At 35.8% G+C, this 13,075-nt stretch overlaps 1 protein-coding gene across 1 annotated transcript in view; it reads right to left on the reverse strand.

Annotated features, from left to right (window-relative positions):
* Window positions 1-13,075, reverse strand: part of LOC114034434 (protein SCO1 homolog, mitochondrial) — a 23,269-nt gene continuing 10,194 nt past the window's right edge. Inside the window, exons 5-6 of the mRNA XM_027850113.1 lie at window positions 9,374-9,489; window positions 1-797 (exon numbers count right to left, since the gene is read on the reverse strand). Of these exons, the coding sequence (XP_027705914.1) occupies window positions 663-797; window positions 9,374-9,489 (251 nt within the window). The 3' untranslated portion in view covers window positions 1-662. The remainder of the gene's footprint in view (window positions 798-9,373; window positions 9,490-13,075) is intronic.

The raw sequence follows: 13,075 nt of genomic DNA on the forward strand, positions 1-13,075 counted from the left end.
TTTATAATTATAACTCACTTTTATTTCCAATTATTTCCACTAAAGACTTTATTCACAGGACAAAAAACACGATATTCCCAACTTAAAAAAATAATCAAAACCTTCTATCAGCTCCCCCTCCCTAGATCGAGTTAGATTAAGTAAGCAATAAGGGTGGCATTTCTGCTTTTAAATACAAAAATTACCTTTGCCCAATCATGGTCCCAATAAGATTATTTTTTTTTTAAGCAACCACCAGAAATCAGAGAGAAGAGAAATAGTACTATGAAGATTCCTCCTTTTCTCTGGAAGTAACTTTCCACAGTTTCGGAGCGTCTGTGAAGCCAGGAGATCAGCAAGATGAAATACAGGGCACTGAGAGGGCCTCCAATGTCTATGGACGTCTTTGATTTTTATGCTGTCACTAGCTATTGCTTCAATCTCTCCCCATACTTCTGTCACACGATGAAAAGCACTTCTTGAGAGATTTTCTGCTTTAATCATTACAATTCAAAGAATTCAGCAAACTTGTCTTGTACTTTTCCTGCTCTGGAAGGACAAAGGTCCAATGTAGTTAGGGTATAGGGATTCTGAGGAGCTGAAAATCATATACACCATCTCCTAAGGGAGATAAAGTTCTCTTACTAGTAAGAAAATATCACTGCAACACAAGTAACATTACTCTAGTGTTTCTTCTTGTAATCCCTCATGTGTGCAGCAATTGAACCAGCTATTTCTGAATTCTTCTTGTTTTGGCCAAAATAATCTAGAAATTCACCATCTGGGCCAATCAAGTACATTATTATTGTATGATCCACCTGTACAGAAAGAGGAAAATATAAACTGGTGAGACAAGCAACAGCTGTAGACAAAGAGGATATCATAACTTTTACCAATGATTATTAAAAAGTATTGTACATTATCAAATCTGACTTTGCAGGGCAAAAGTGCCATGTAAAATTTGGGCCAAATTATGTTACAGTAATTTCCTAAGGACTGACCAAATATTCTTCTGTGTAATGCAATGTTATTGTATCAAATATTTCTTGATATATTAGTCAGAGATTATATTCCCTGATTCCTCTTAATTACCCCCACCTCCAGTCTCCAATTTTCAAAGAGCAGATACTTCATTTAGTTTAAAAAAAAAAAAGCATCTTTTTAAATGAAATTACTGACTTCAAGCAAGGGTTCCATCCTTTCTACCTCTACATGCTCCAGTATGGGTTGGGTAGGCTTCCTCAATTCTTCCTTCCCAACCTGAATGATTTTACAATGAAAATACCAAGATTCTCCAAAGTCTACTTCAGAGATCATCAGGCATGCTAAAAGAAGCAAATAACCAGTTATCCTAGTCAGTAAATTTTCTTACTGTGTGCTGTGTGTGAAGGAGGTTCTACCAATTCAATGCAACTACTTGGAAATGCTATTTAAGAGCATGTGCATGATATGGGGAAAGAAAGGAGAAAGGAGGCAATAGTGATGCAAAAAAAAAGGACATTATAATTTTTTTAAAAATGCACAGAAGAGAACAGAAGGAAGTTCAGAAGGAAATACAGAAAACCAGAAAATTTTAAAAGTAATGTGTAGAATTTATTACCTACTTTTAAAGAAAGTAAGCAGTGTGAAATGGAAATTCAATTTCATATTGAATTTTCTTTTTGTCTTCTGTTGTGTGCATGGAAATACTCTTTTTGTTCAAGTTAATAAAATAATTTTTTTAAAAAAAATAGCATATATGCATACTAATTTATGAACAAAACATTTCATCCAATTTCTGAACTTTAATATATCTTCTTTATAGTGCCTAGGAAATAAAAATGTAAAATGGTGTCAATAAGAATGTTACTTCCTCATGCTAAGTTTAAATAAGAACAAGAACTTTTATTTTCAATGGGAGTAAGTATTTGATCAAGACAGTTTACTACCTATATTATTAATACTTAATTGCATAAACCTGGAAGGAGCCAGGAAGCTAAGAGAACTAAATCAGCAATCTGGTCTACAAACTTGGACAGTGAATTTAGTAGTGCTGCCAGGAATTTCAAATGTGGAGACTTAGGGGAGAAGATTATTTTATCTTCTCCTTTATAAACTTTACCCACCAAATAATCCTATCTGAAGTAAAGCTCCCTGCATATTCCTAAAAAGGCATATAAATGACACCCTTCTGAAGTCATCTTAAATCCATTATCCTTTTCTCCTCTTCTGGTAGAGTTCCTAAAACTGTTCCTAGTTTGTTTTTCTCTAATTTAAGGTTGGATTAGCTGGCTAATCTTAGCTAAATGTCTCCAGAAAGTCCTATTTAAAAATTCCTCTTCTCTAATTTAAGGTTAGATTAAACAATAATTTTCTTAACTAAATGTCCCCAGAAAGCCCTATTTTAAAAGGACACTTCAAATATTACAGCTATCAATCAAGAATATAATACTCAGTACCAGAGTCCTCAGAATTAAAAGTATGTTTGGCTATTATTTGACAAGAAAGACTGGAATGCACACCCAATACCAAACTGGAGACATACATCTATAAATACAAACATACATTGTATGAGGTTATCTTTTACATGCACATGTACGTATAGAGAAAGAACCAGAGTGTCAAGTGCCAAAGGTCTATTCATTTACAGCAAAAATTTATGCTGAGAGAATTAAAATAGCTAATGGTTTCTTTTGTCTTAGAATAACTCAGTGGGGGAGCTCAACTCTCACAAGGAATCCCTAGCTACCCCATGGCATGTATGCTCTAATCAGAATATATATGTATACGAACTAAATGTCTCAAAATCAATTTCAAAATAAGTGTCTAGAAAGCTAGGTGATACAAGATATAGAGCGCTGGGCCTAGAGTTAGGAATAGCTGTGTGACCCTGGATAAACCGCTTAATCTTTGCTTCAGTTTCTTCAACTGTAAAATGGGGATAACAGCCCCTACCTCACAGGGCTGTTATGAAGATCAAATGAGGTAATATTTGTAAAGTGCTTAGCATAATCCCTGATGTAGAGTAGGTATTATGTAAATGTTTTTTATTCCTTTCTCTTCTTTTCCTCTTCAAATTAAAATTGATATGCATTCTATTTTAATATAAACCACTCAGGACTTTTAATAGCAGCTTATAACTAAAGTTTTCAATGACTTTCTTTAGCCTGGTTATGGGCTAAATGCAAAATCAAAACAACACTGGGTTATAAATCAAAAACAGATAACAATCTGAAGTATACGTGAGATCTAAATAAAGCAGCCCTTGTAAACATACCATTTACCATCAGTGGCCACAATTTCTATCCATTCACCACCAACCCCCAGCAACTCCCACTTCCATTACAATTAAATCTACTATTTAAAAGATATTGTGGATTAACTGGTTACTGCCAAAATGATACACATCATACTAGAAAAAAATCCTAGACTTGGGAATCAGAAGACTAGGGTTTGATGGATGGCTCTAACACTGAACTGCAGACATTCTCTCTGAAGCTCAGTTTCCAAATCTTTAAAATGAGAATAACACTTGTACTACCTACCTGAATTATTTTGAGGAATATTCTTTTTAAAAGTAAAGGGTCTATACAAATACAAGTTTTAAATAAAAAGTGTAAAATAGAAGACATTCACTGACACACTAAGTCCAAGAGTTTTATGGATCATACCATGGTTCCCTGGGACATATGAACATAACTAAATGCCCATAAAGAATTAATATATATACCTGGTAAAAAATGGCTTTACCCTCTAAGACTGGATTATTAATTATAAGGCTGCAATACAATACAATGCAGACTGATGCTGTTCAGGTTTGGTGTTAGTTGTGGATTCGGACCTAATCTATTCTAACTCAGATTTAATCTATTCTGTCAAATATCCTAGTTTGACTGGAGTATTCCTGGTTTTGGAGAACCTGCCTGAAGTGGACAGGTGCCTTTAGACCCAATCAGGGATTTCTACTGATTCAATTCAGTCAACATTAACTCCCCCTCAAGCATCACACTACACTCCAACCAAACTGGCCTATTTACTCCTGATCCATGACATTTCACTTCACGCCTCTGTGCCTTTTTATTGGAATGCTCTCCCTTCTCACCATCACCTCTTAAAATCCCTAACCCTATTCAGAACAGTTCACATGTCACCTACTACTTGAGGCCTTTCTTGGTCCCCCTACTTGTTAGTGCTTTTGCACCCCCAAATTACAAAATACATATAAAAGTATTTACTGATCTATATACATACGGTTTTCTTCCCCCAATAGGAAGTAAGCAGCACAAACTGTTTCTTTCCATCTTTGTCTTTGATTCAACTCTGAGCAGTGTCTGACACATAATAGATGCTTAATGTTTGTTGAATCAACCACAAAATTCTCCTAACATTCCCTTGCAATGCTGGATGATGACATTCATCACAAAGAAGCTATGAACTTAACTCTATTATGTTGGAAAGATTTCATCTAAAGGGAAATATGGGATTAGATTCCAATGCCTGGCAAATTTTATCAGCTTTCGTAGAACTAAGATATTTTATATTATATACTACAAAGAAGTTCAAGGAAAAATAATATTTCTATTACAATTTTCTGGATGAAAGATAAGCTTCAAGTATCCTGAAAACTCTATATTTGAGACATAATATTTTAAGGTACTGAATAAAACATGGTAAAGCAAGATGCTTTAAAATGATCAATAAAATACGGTAAGAAAAACGAATATGCCTTAGAGCTAATTAAAGATGAAACACATAAAAAGTTAAAAAAACAAAAAACAAAAAACTTGAGGTTTGATAGCTTGAAGGCTAAGAATTGGAGGGGGATCTGGGATTTCTTCGGTACAGGGAATTCTCAAGTGAGGAAACTCCTCCTACCAGTGCAGGCTGGTACCTTCTCTGCAAAAAACACCGAAAAGGTTAAATGACTTCGTCACTTACACAGTTAGAATATGTGAGAAGTGGGACTTGAACCTTGGTAATCAAGGCTCTGAGGCTGATCCTCTATCCAATCTCAAAAATATTGGCTCCTGTTTTATAGCAAGCCCTCCGCTCTTGCCCTGGATATGTTCCTTAGTTTGGAAAACTCTATCTTAAAATAACCTTGATTTTTATCTCTTAATCAATGATAAGCTATTAAAGGATTAAATAAAACTGCTTTTCTTGTGGTTAATTTGAATTTTTCTCCTTTTCATACTAACATCATTATTTAAAAAACAAAACAGTGGTTTCTAAACTTTACAAAATGACACCATTTTTTACAAATAAAAATTATCATGTCTCCACATTAATTTATAAAATGATTCTTTAGCTTGTATTTTATTCTAATAAAATGGATTACAATTTTAAACTACACAAAGCTTAAATATACAATAAAAATAATGTATAAAATAATCTAATTTGGTTGTGCTCTATTCACTGCCACACAAGATCACAGTCATATATTGTGAAATGAAAGGGTCCATTTAGTTCATCCCGTTTCATTTTAAAATCGAGGAAATGGAGGATTAGAGAGTTTAAGCAACTTGCTCAAGATCATATAGCACATATTAGTTTAGAGCCTACATTTTGAGAGAAGTGATTATCTTCCTATTATATTAATAACCAATTATTAAATTAGGATTGAGATTTTTCCTTTCTATTTCTTCATTTGGGAACCAGTCCCTGTAGGCCAGTCAAATCTCTTAGGAACACTGCCAATAGATGAAATTGTTCAAATCCTTCAGGTACATGCTCTGCAATCTTGGGCAGGACCCCACCCAACTAGAAATCTTTACAAACAGAATCTAATCTAGGTGAATTCTTGCCCTTAGTAAATATGCCTATGCCATGTTATAGCCCTCCATCAGAGCCTAGGGGAACCCAGCTGATGAAGGAGAAAACCAACCAGACTGGTCTGGGTAGAGATGGATTTCTTTGTCTAAATTTAGCTGGAGGCAGCTGAGTCTCATGATAAGTCACTTTTCAGCAGGAGAAGCTGGAGGCTTTGAGCTCACCTCCTCACTACCATGTCTACTCCTGCATTAACTGTTCACCAACCAGAGTTGATTTTACATGTCAGGGTACCTCCTTTTCCAAAAGTATTTAAGCATTTAGGGACTGCCATGGTTTTGTCTTTAATTATTAAGAGAAACTACTATCCACCAATTTATTATCAGCTAGTCTAATTAATAAATTGATTACTAATCCCAGAAACTCTGTCTCTCAAGCTTTCCACTCATCTCAATTTGAACTCAGATTCTCTGCATGAAAATTCAACTTTTTCTTCCACCATACCATACCACTTCCCAAAAGGCAAAGGGGGAAAAAAAAGATCTTTGAATCTTCAATTCTATGTATAAGGCAAGCTGGATACCTAGGATCAGCTGTGAGTATCTGATTGTCATAAGGAGGAATCACTGTATTAAGTGTCTTCCTCCAGTGGCGGGTCCCAGCTCCTCCCTCTGCAATAGGGCCATGCACAAATCTATGATGGGAAGAGCATGGAGGTGAGGAAAAGTAAGTGACTCATCCCTAGTTGCCCACAATTGTGGCCTAACAACTGTACTTTTCCCTTCTTCCACTCCCTATCAAACAGAACAAATTTGCTGTGTTGATTTTATTTTCGTTGACTTTAATCTGACCTTTATATACTTAGCTGGGAATTATATTTTAAAATATCCCATTTTAGAGTTTAACCCCAATTTGGAAAACTACCTTAAAATAATCTTGGCTTTTGTCCCTCAACTTCTCCCCTTGGTTATTCTAGAGATTTGCTGAGCTTACATATACCATACCTTCCCCAAGAGATGCCTATTTAGGTGAACCACAAATGAAATACTCAATGGAATAAAGAATTGACTGTTAAGGAGCAGAGAGGAGGATGTAGGTAATATGTGGCTGTAATGATTCCATGTTACTTCCTGATGAAGGATAGTAACAAATCCTCAATATTCTACCAACTAGAGATATATTAAGAGTTAAAATGCTAGCATTTGCAGAGATTTAAGCCTACCGCACATTACACCTTAGGGCAAATTATTTAAAGATGGGTAATCAGAACAATACTTAAGAGATATTAACATTCCTGGGAGAAGAGGCTCAAATCAGCTTAGAACTAGATAATTATGAAAAGTGAAGAAAGACCCTTTATGAAATGCAAGGCTTGGAGGGTACTGGGCTCTAAAGAGATAGAAGGGCTGAGGACTGAAGATATGAGAGTGTTAAAGAAAAATGTTTTTCAATTACGTCAATGTGTAGCAGAAAGAAGAGGAAGAGATCTGTAAATGGATCCCTTATTGCCACTTTCTTCTTCCCATTATTAATACAGCAGTCCTATATTTCTTGTGGGATTCCTCTATTTATTGTTTTGGAACCAATTTTGTTTTTTAAGACAAGAAGATACAATGTTAACTACATCTTAACTTAGGAAAAGGGAATTCTCCATACTATGGTTAAAGAAGAAAGGCAGGGAGAAAATAAGAGAATAAGAAAGGAAAACATAGTGGACTAGAACAGAACAGGAAAAAGAAAACCTGAAAGGAAGGGAAAAAGGGAAAGAAGGAGAGAGTGATAGACAATTACGAAAGGAAGAGAAGCTTAGTAAGCCGTTTTAGTGGTAAGCACTTTTTGTTACATATTCTATTTTCCTGAACAACAGAATTTAGAACATATCTATCACATGTTGTAACTCTTCTCTGAAACTGATATTGTTTTTTCTGGAAGCAGAAATAGAGTATTTGCTTTTCTAATTAAACACCAAAGAGTATTTGCAGAAAATGTTTATTTTCCAGTGGAATTATGAAGGTTTTCATAAAGATTTTAGGTATAGAGAGTTTTAAGCCTTAGAGGTACTTGATTAATCTTCCAAACTATAAGCCTGACAGTTCTTTAACATTCAAAGCTATATGGTTGCTTTACCTTTCTTCCTTCACAAATTAAAGAGGCCTCTTTCCACAACTTTATTTATTTATTTATTTATTTTTTAAAGACTGATCTCCTTATTTCACCCAGGCTTGAAGTACAGTGGCTACTCATGGGTCTTAATACCACTACTGATCAGCATAGGACTTTCAATATGCTCTATTTCCAATCTGGGCCAATTTGTCTCGCTCCTTTGGCAACCTAGAGCCCCCCATCCCTTTCAATCCTGGGATTTCACCATACTGATGCTGGACTTAGTGTGGACATTTGATTAGCTTAGCCTTAGCCCAATGCAGCTCAAAACACCTAAGCTTCAGATATCCTACAGCTTCACCTTCCTCATTAAGCGGGATTACAAGAGGGATTATCACACTGGGCAAGGACTTCTTAAAGATTACTGGATAAGGCAATCATTGTGGTACAGAGGAAAGTGCAGTAGGTTTGGAATCACTGGAATCAAAGCCTACCTCCAATTTACTACTGGATGGATCTTAAGTCACTTAACTAGACCTTCGTTTCTTCATCTGTAAAATGAGGGGGAGGGGAAGATCAGAGGGCCTCTGAGGGCCATCCTAACTCTAAAGCTACTGCCTTATAATCTTTCCCTCTATGGATCTCAAGATCTACTACCTTTGCTATACTGGAAAAGTCTATGCCTACTCAAGGTACATACTCTAGCATCAAAAACCTGAGGACCTGAATTATGGCTCCCTCTACTGGTGAATTTACTCAATAACATTAGAATAAACATTTGCTGAAGAGGACCCTTAGAGGCCAGGTAGTGCAACTCCCTCATTTTACAGATGAGGAAGGAGAGATATCACATAGGTAATTTGCACAGGTATAAAAGCTGAACCAAAGTGTTCTGATTCAGATATACTGTTTTTCATATACCATTTTGCCTTTTCCTTGTCCCCTACCATTGAAACTTAACCACTAACTTCCAAAGACAATTATTACCCTTGGGGCTTCTGGGAGAGGTGGGGCAGGTAGCTGGAGGAGCCTGTAGGAAGTCTGGTGCTGGACCACTTGGGGGCCTATGGCAAATGGGCAGGCAAGTCTGGGAGTAGATTATTCTGTGCCCCACTGGTAGTGTTAAGGCTAGAGCCTTTCATATGGATTCAAATTCTTTTTATGGGTGGACCCCAACTTACAAACGAGTTCTATTCCAAAATTATGTCAGCAATCTCAATTCAGAGCATATTTTCCCACAGAAATAATGCTACAAGTGGGGAAACCAATTTATTTAAACAATGAAAACCTAATTTGTCCACAAATGATAACTTCCACTTCCTTATGAAAGAGTGCAGCTCAATTACAACCTTGAAATTTGGTCATTTATCCCTAATCCATTCTTATCTCAAAACAAAGACACTTCCTTAAGGAAATGTGTGTAGCTGGTGCAATTCTCTTTCTTTTATTTCTTTTTTTTTCCTCATCCCTGAATCCAATGGTATTCTCCAGAGGTTATTATGGGAATATAAGAAATTAGGTCTGGAACTAGGCATTTACTTACTATATAGTCCTCATCTTCATCCTTGGGTCCTGGGCTGTAATAAACTCTGTATGCTCTGGCAACTTGATCAATCTCTTCTGGACTACCTGTCAAGCCAATTAGCTTGGGAGAAAATTCTAAAAAGGAAACAACAAATGAGAATGGTGTTGACATAGTACATGCAAAGCATTAATTTTCAGTATTAAATGAAATATGTTGGCTTGGATGCACCCCATGATTTTGCTTGACCCTAACCATTTCTAAGCTGCTAAGGTGCTAAGAATTTCATCTGGCAAGGTGATGAGAATTAGTCTAATACAGATCGAACTCTTTTATGGTAACCACCACTACAAAGCCAGAATGTATTTATTTTAAAGACTTATAGAATGTCATAGAATGTTAAACTGGAAGGGACATCAAAAACTACCTAATCCAACCCCTTCATTTTACCAGTGAGGAAACTGAGGTCCAGCCAGATTATGTAACTTGCTCAAAGGTTAAGGGTAGAAGCAAGAGGCAAATCTAGATCTCTTTTAATAATTTCTTTTCATTTAAATCACTTTTGGGGGTTAATAAAAATTTTTAAATAAATACCCAAGTAAAAGCTTCATTTAGTAGATACAGCTCAAAAAATGATCAAAGAATAGGGATACTTTATAAGTATATAGTGACAATAATATAATTGTGCAACCTTTTAAAGAAAATGTCCTAAGTAGTTCACAGCAAGTTATACACTTTCTTCAGGTAATTTTCTTGTTAATACATTTAATGTTTAGTACCAGTGTCAATCCCTAACTACTGATAAAGAAGAGTTGGTTATGGCTGGGCCATCTTTCCACAACATCAACTATAATAAATTTCTTGGCTAAGACTAAACCATTCAATAATTCATCTTGATGAAGTCAAATCGGTGAAATGGTAGAAGACATTTCACATAGATTCACCACACATTAAGACTTTTGCTATCAAAAGTGCTTTCCACAAGTGTAGAAAATATATTTTCTTCTTCTGGACTAATTCATTTTAAATTGAAAAGCTGTTCAGGAATCAAAAGTAGAGCAGCTTGTTTTTCTTTTTCATTCTACTTAGGAAAAGGATGATGAAGCTCATTAGCTACATATCCATATTTTTCAGTTTCTTACTGATTGCTGAAATAAGATTAATTTTTCCTACTAAAGAAACCCTTAATTTCAAATAACTGAGAAATTTAATATTCAAAAATACACATGTAAAATACGTTAAAGCTATATTTATTTGTGGAATAAAGATAGTTACAATATGTAAGGTGGGTAAAACAATTAAAATATCTTATTTTTGGTGATGGTCGTAGCTATGCTAAATAACATGATAAAACCCCAAAGCCATGATTTGGATTGAATTGAAGATGACTCAGCTCCCAAAGCCCTCACAAAGTATTTGCTTCAATTTGCTTTCAAAAAATAAAACAGCCATATCATCATTTTGTTTCCTAATGTAACTGTAAAGGTTATTAGAAAAAAAAATTAATCAGTCAATCAGCATTTATTAAGTGTTCCTGACACTGTGCTAAGTGCTAGAATACAAAAAACCACATCCTCAGGAAGCCTACATCTTAATGGGGGAGACAACATATATAAATCAGAACATATAAGATAAGTACAGAGAGAGACAACATCCAAAAAAAATTATGATACATACAATATAAATAGAGGGAATGGCATCACCAACAGGAAGGACTAGAAAAGGCCTTCTGGAGGATCTGGTGATTGAGCTGAGTTCAGTGCAAGAATTCTGAGAGTCAGAGGTTGAAATGAAGAGTATTGCAGGCATGGACAGTAGCCAGTGCAAAAACACTGCGTACGAGATAAAGCAAAAGCAACAGTATGGCAGGATCAGAGTATGTAAAAGGATGGAAGAATCTAAGAAAACTGAAAAGGCAAGAGGGAGACAGGTTGTAACGAGCTTTAAATGTCAAACAAAGGACTTTATATTTAATCCTGGAGGTAACAAGGAGACACTGGAGTTTACTGATGTGGAAAGAGTTTGGGAAGAGAAGAGTAACATGCTCACCTACTTGGGAAAACCATTCAGAGCTTAACACTTGCCCTCTCCACGGGGGATTTCTAAACTGGGCTGTTCTCAGATTCTTTTTCTCTTCCCCAAGCCACCATTACTAATCTATACCAGAAGACTGAATGCATTCTTCAGGTAAATTTTTTTTAATATAGAAGAAATCACACACACAAACATCATATACACACACTGTTCAAAATGTGGGCAAAGTTGCAGAGAAAAGATAAAGGGTGATGACAAAGAGAATGGTTTACAATGGTTCTTTCCTTCTGAGTTAATTTACCTTCGATTCGTAGGGAGGTCAGATGAACAGTTCATCTTTGGGCTGAGGCCTAATTTCAGTTCCTCATGTAAAGCAGGGGATGACAGAAAATGAAGCAAGGTTCACTAGCTAACAGAACTAAGCTCTAGTTCACCAAGGACTAATGCAGGTTCTCTTTATTACAATCATAGTCCCAGACCCAGCTTGCATTCTTTGGGTGGTGTCTAAGTCCCAGAACAGTCCCCTTTTTTCATTCTCTCATATTCTTACTCAGTACTAAAGACTATTTTACCTTGTCAAGGGACCAGGGGAATTATCATTCTTCAAGATGGTCAGGACTGATCTCACTTCACGTGTGCCAAGCAGGCTTTCTTATGGGAGTCTTGAAACCTGAGGAATCTCTCAAGAACTTGTCTTACTTGGTCATGGGAGACTGTGGGAGCTGTTCTATTACTTCCATTAAGTATTCCTGCTTACAAGAAATCTTGGTTTGGCTCATGGAGGCAGATGGCATCTAGTGATCAAGGGATAACTGAAGATCAAGAGATAAGGCAGGCTCAAGGAATGAGACAAGTCTAACTCAGGGTCCTGATTAGGGCAAGCCAAGTCAAGGAGCAGGCTTGGGGATTCAGCCTCAAATGTTCTGGTTAAGCCGCACTATCAGTCGGTTTAGAGAGTCTATTGTGTTGTGCTAGTTGTCCTGGGTATTTGACTGATGCCAAATGTAGGAAAATAAGGATCTATTCCTAAATAAATAAATAGCTAACTTAAAATGTATAATGTATCTGTTACAAAAACAAAACCTAAATCTACCTTTAAGTAGGAAAGTTATTATGACAATATTTAGAATCTGGAAGTGACCTTAGAGATTATCTAACCCCCCCTCATTTTATAGATGAAGAAACTGAGGCACAAAATGGTTAACTAACTTGATCATCATTGTTAAGATATTTAAGTGATTTATTTGATTTATCCAAGGTCCTACAGCTAATCTGTGTTAAGACAAGACTGGCCTAGTACAATAAAAACATTCAGTGCAATGGAACAGCATGCTTATGGACACATGGATCAAAATGCTTTATTTGAAATGAAGCCCTAGTCTCTGTCAATAATAGTAAGTGAAGTCTCAATGGAGTCAGGGATGAAAGATAAGAAACATCTATTTTTTGAAAATGTAAAGAGTTAAGATGAATTACTAATTTCAATGTGGCAATTAGGTTGCTGAGATGAGTCCTTGGTCATTCAATTTAAGGACAATTTGGTAAGGAAAAGGAAAATATTGTTTGGGGATGAACTGTCTTGATTTTTTTATTTCTAAGGTTCTTTTCAACTCTAAATTCATTTATTCTATTAGCTAAGATAGCTTTTTGTAAGTTAGCCTTGGAACCTAAACAAGGGAAAAATGGTTC

This window comes from Vombatus ursinus, unplaced genomic scaffold (assembly GCF_900497805.2).
Source record: "Vombatus ursinus unplaced genomic scaffold, bare-nosed wombat genome assembly UNPS02008996.1, whole genome shotgun sequence".
Lineage (NCBI taxonomy): Eukaryota > Metazoa > Chordata > Mammalia > Diprotodontia > Vombatidae > Vombatus > Vombatus ursinus.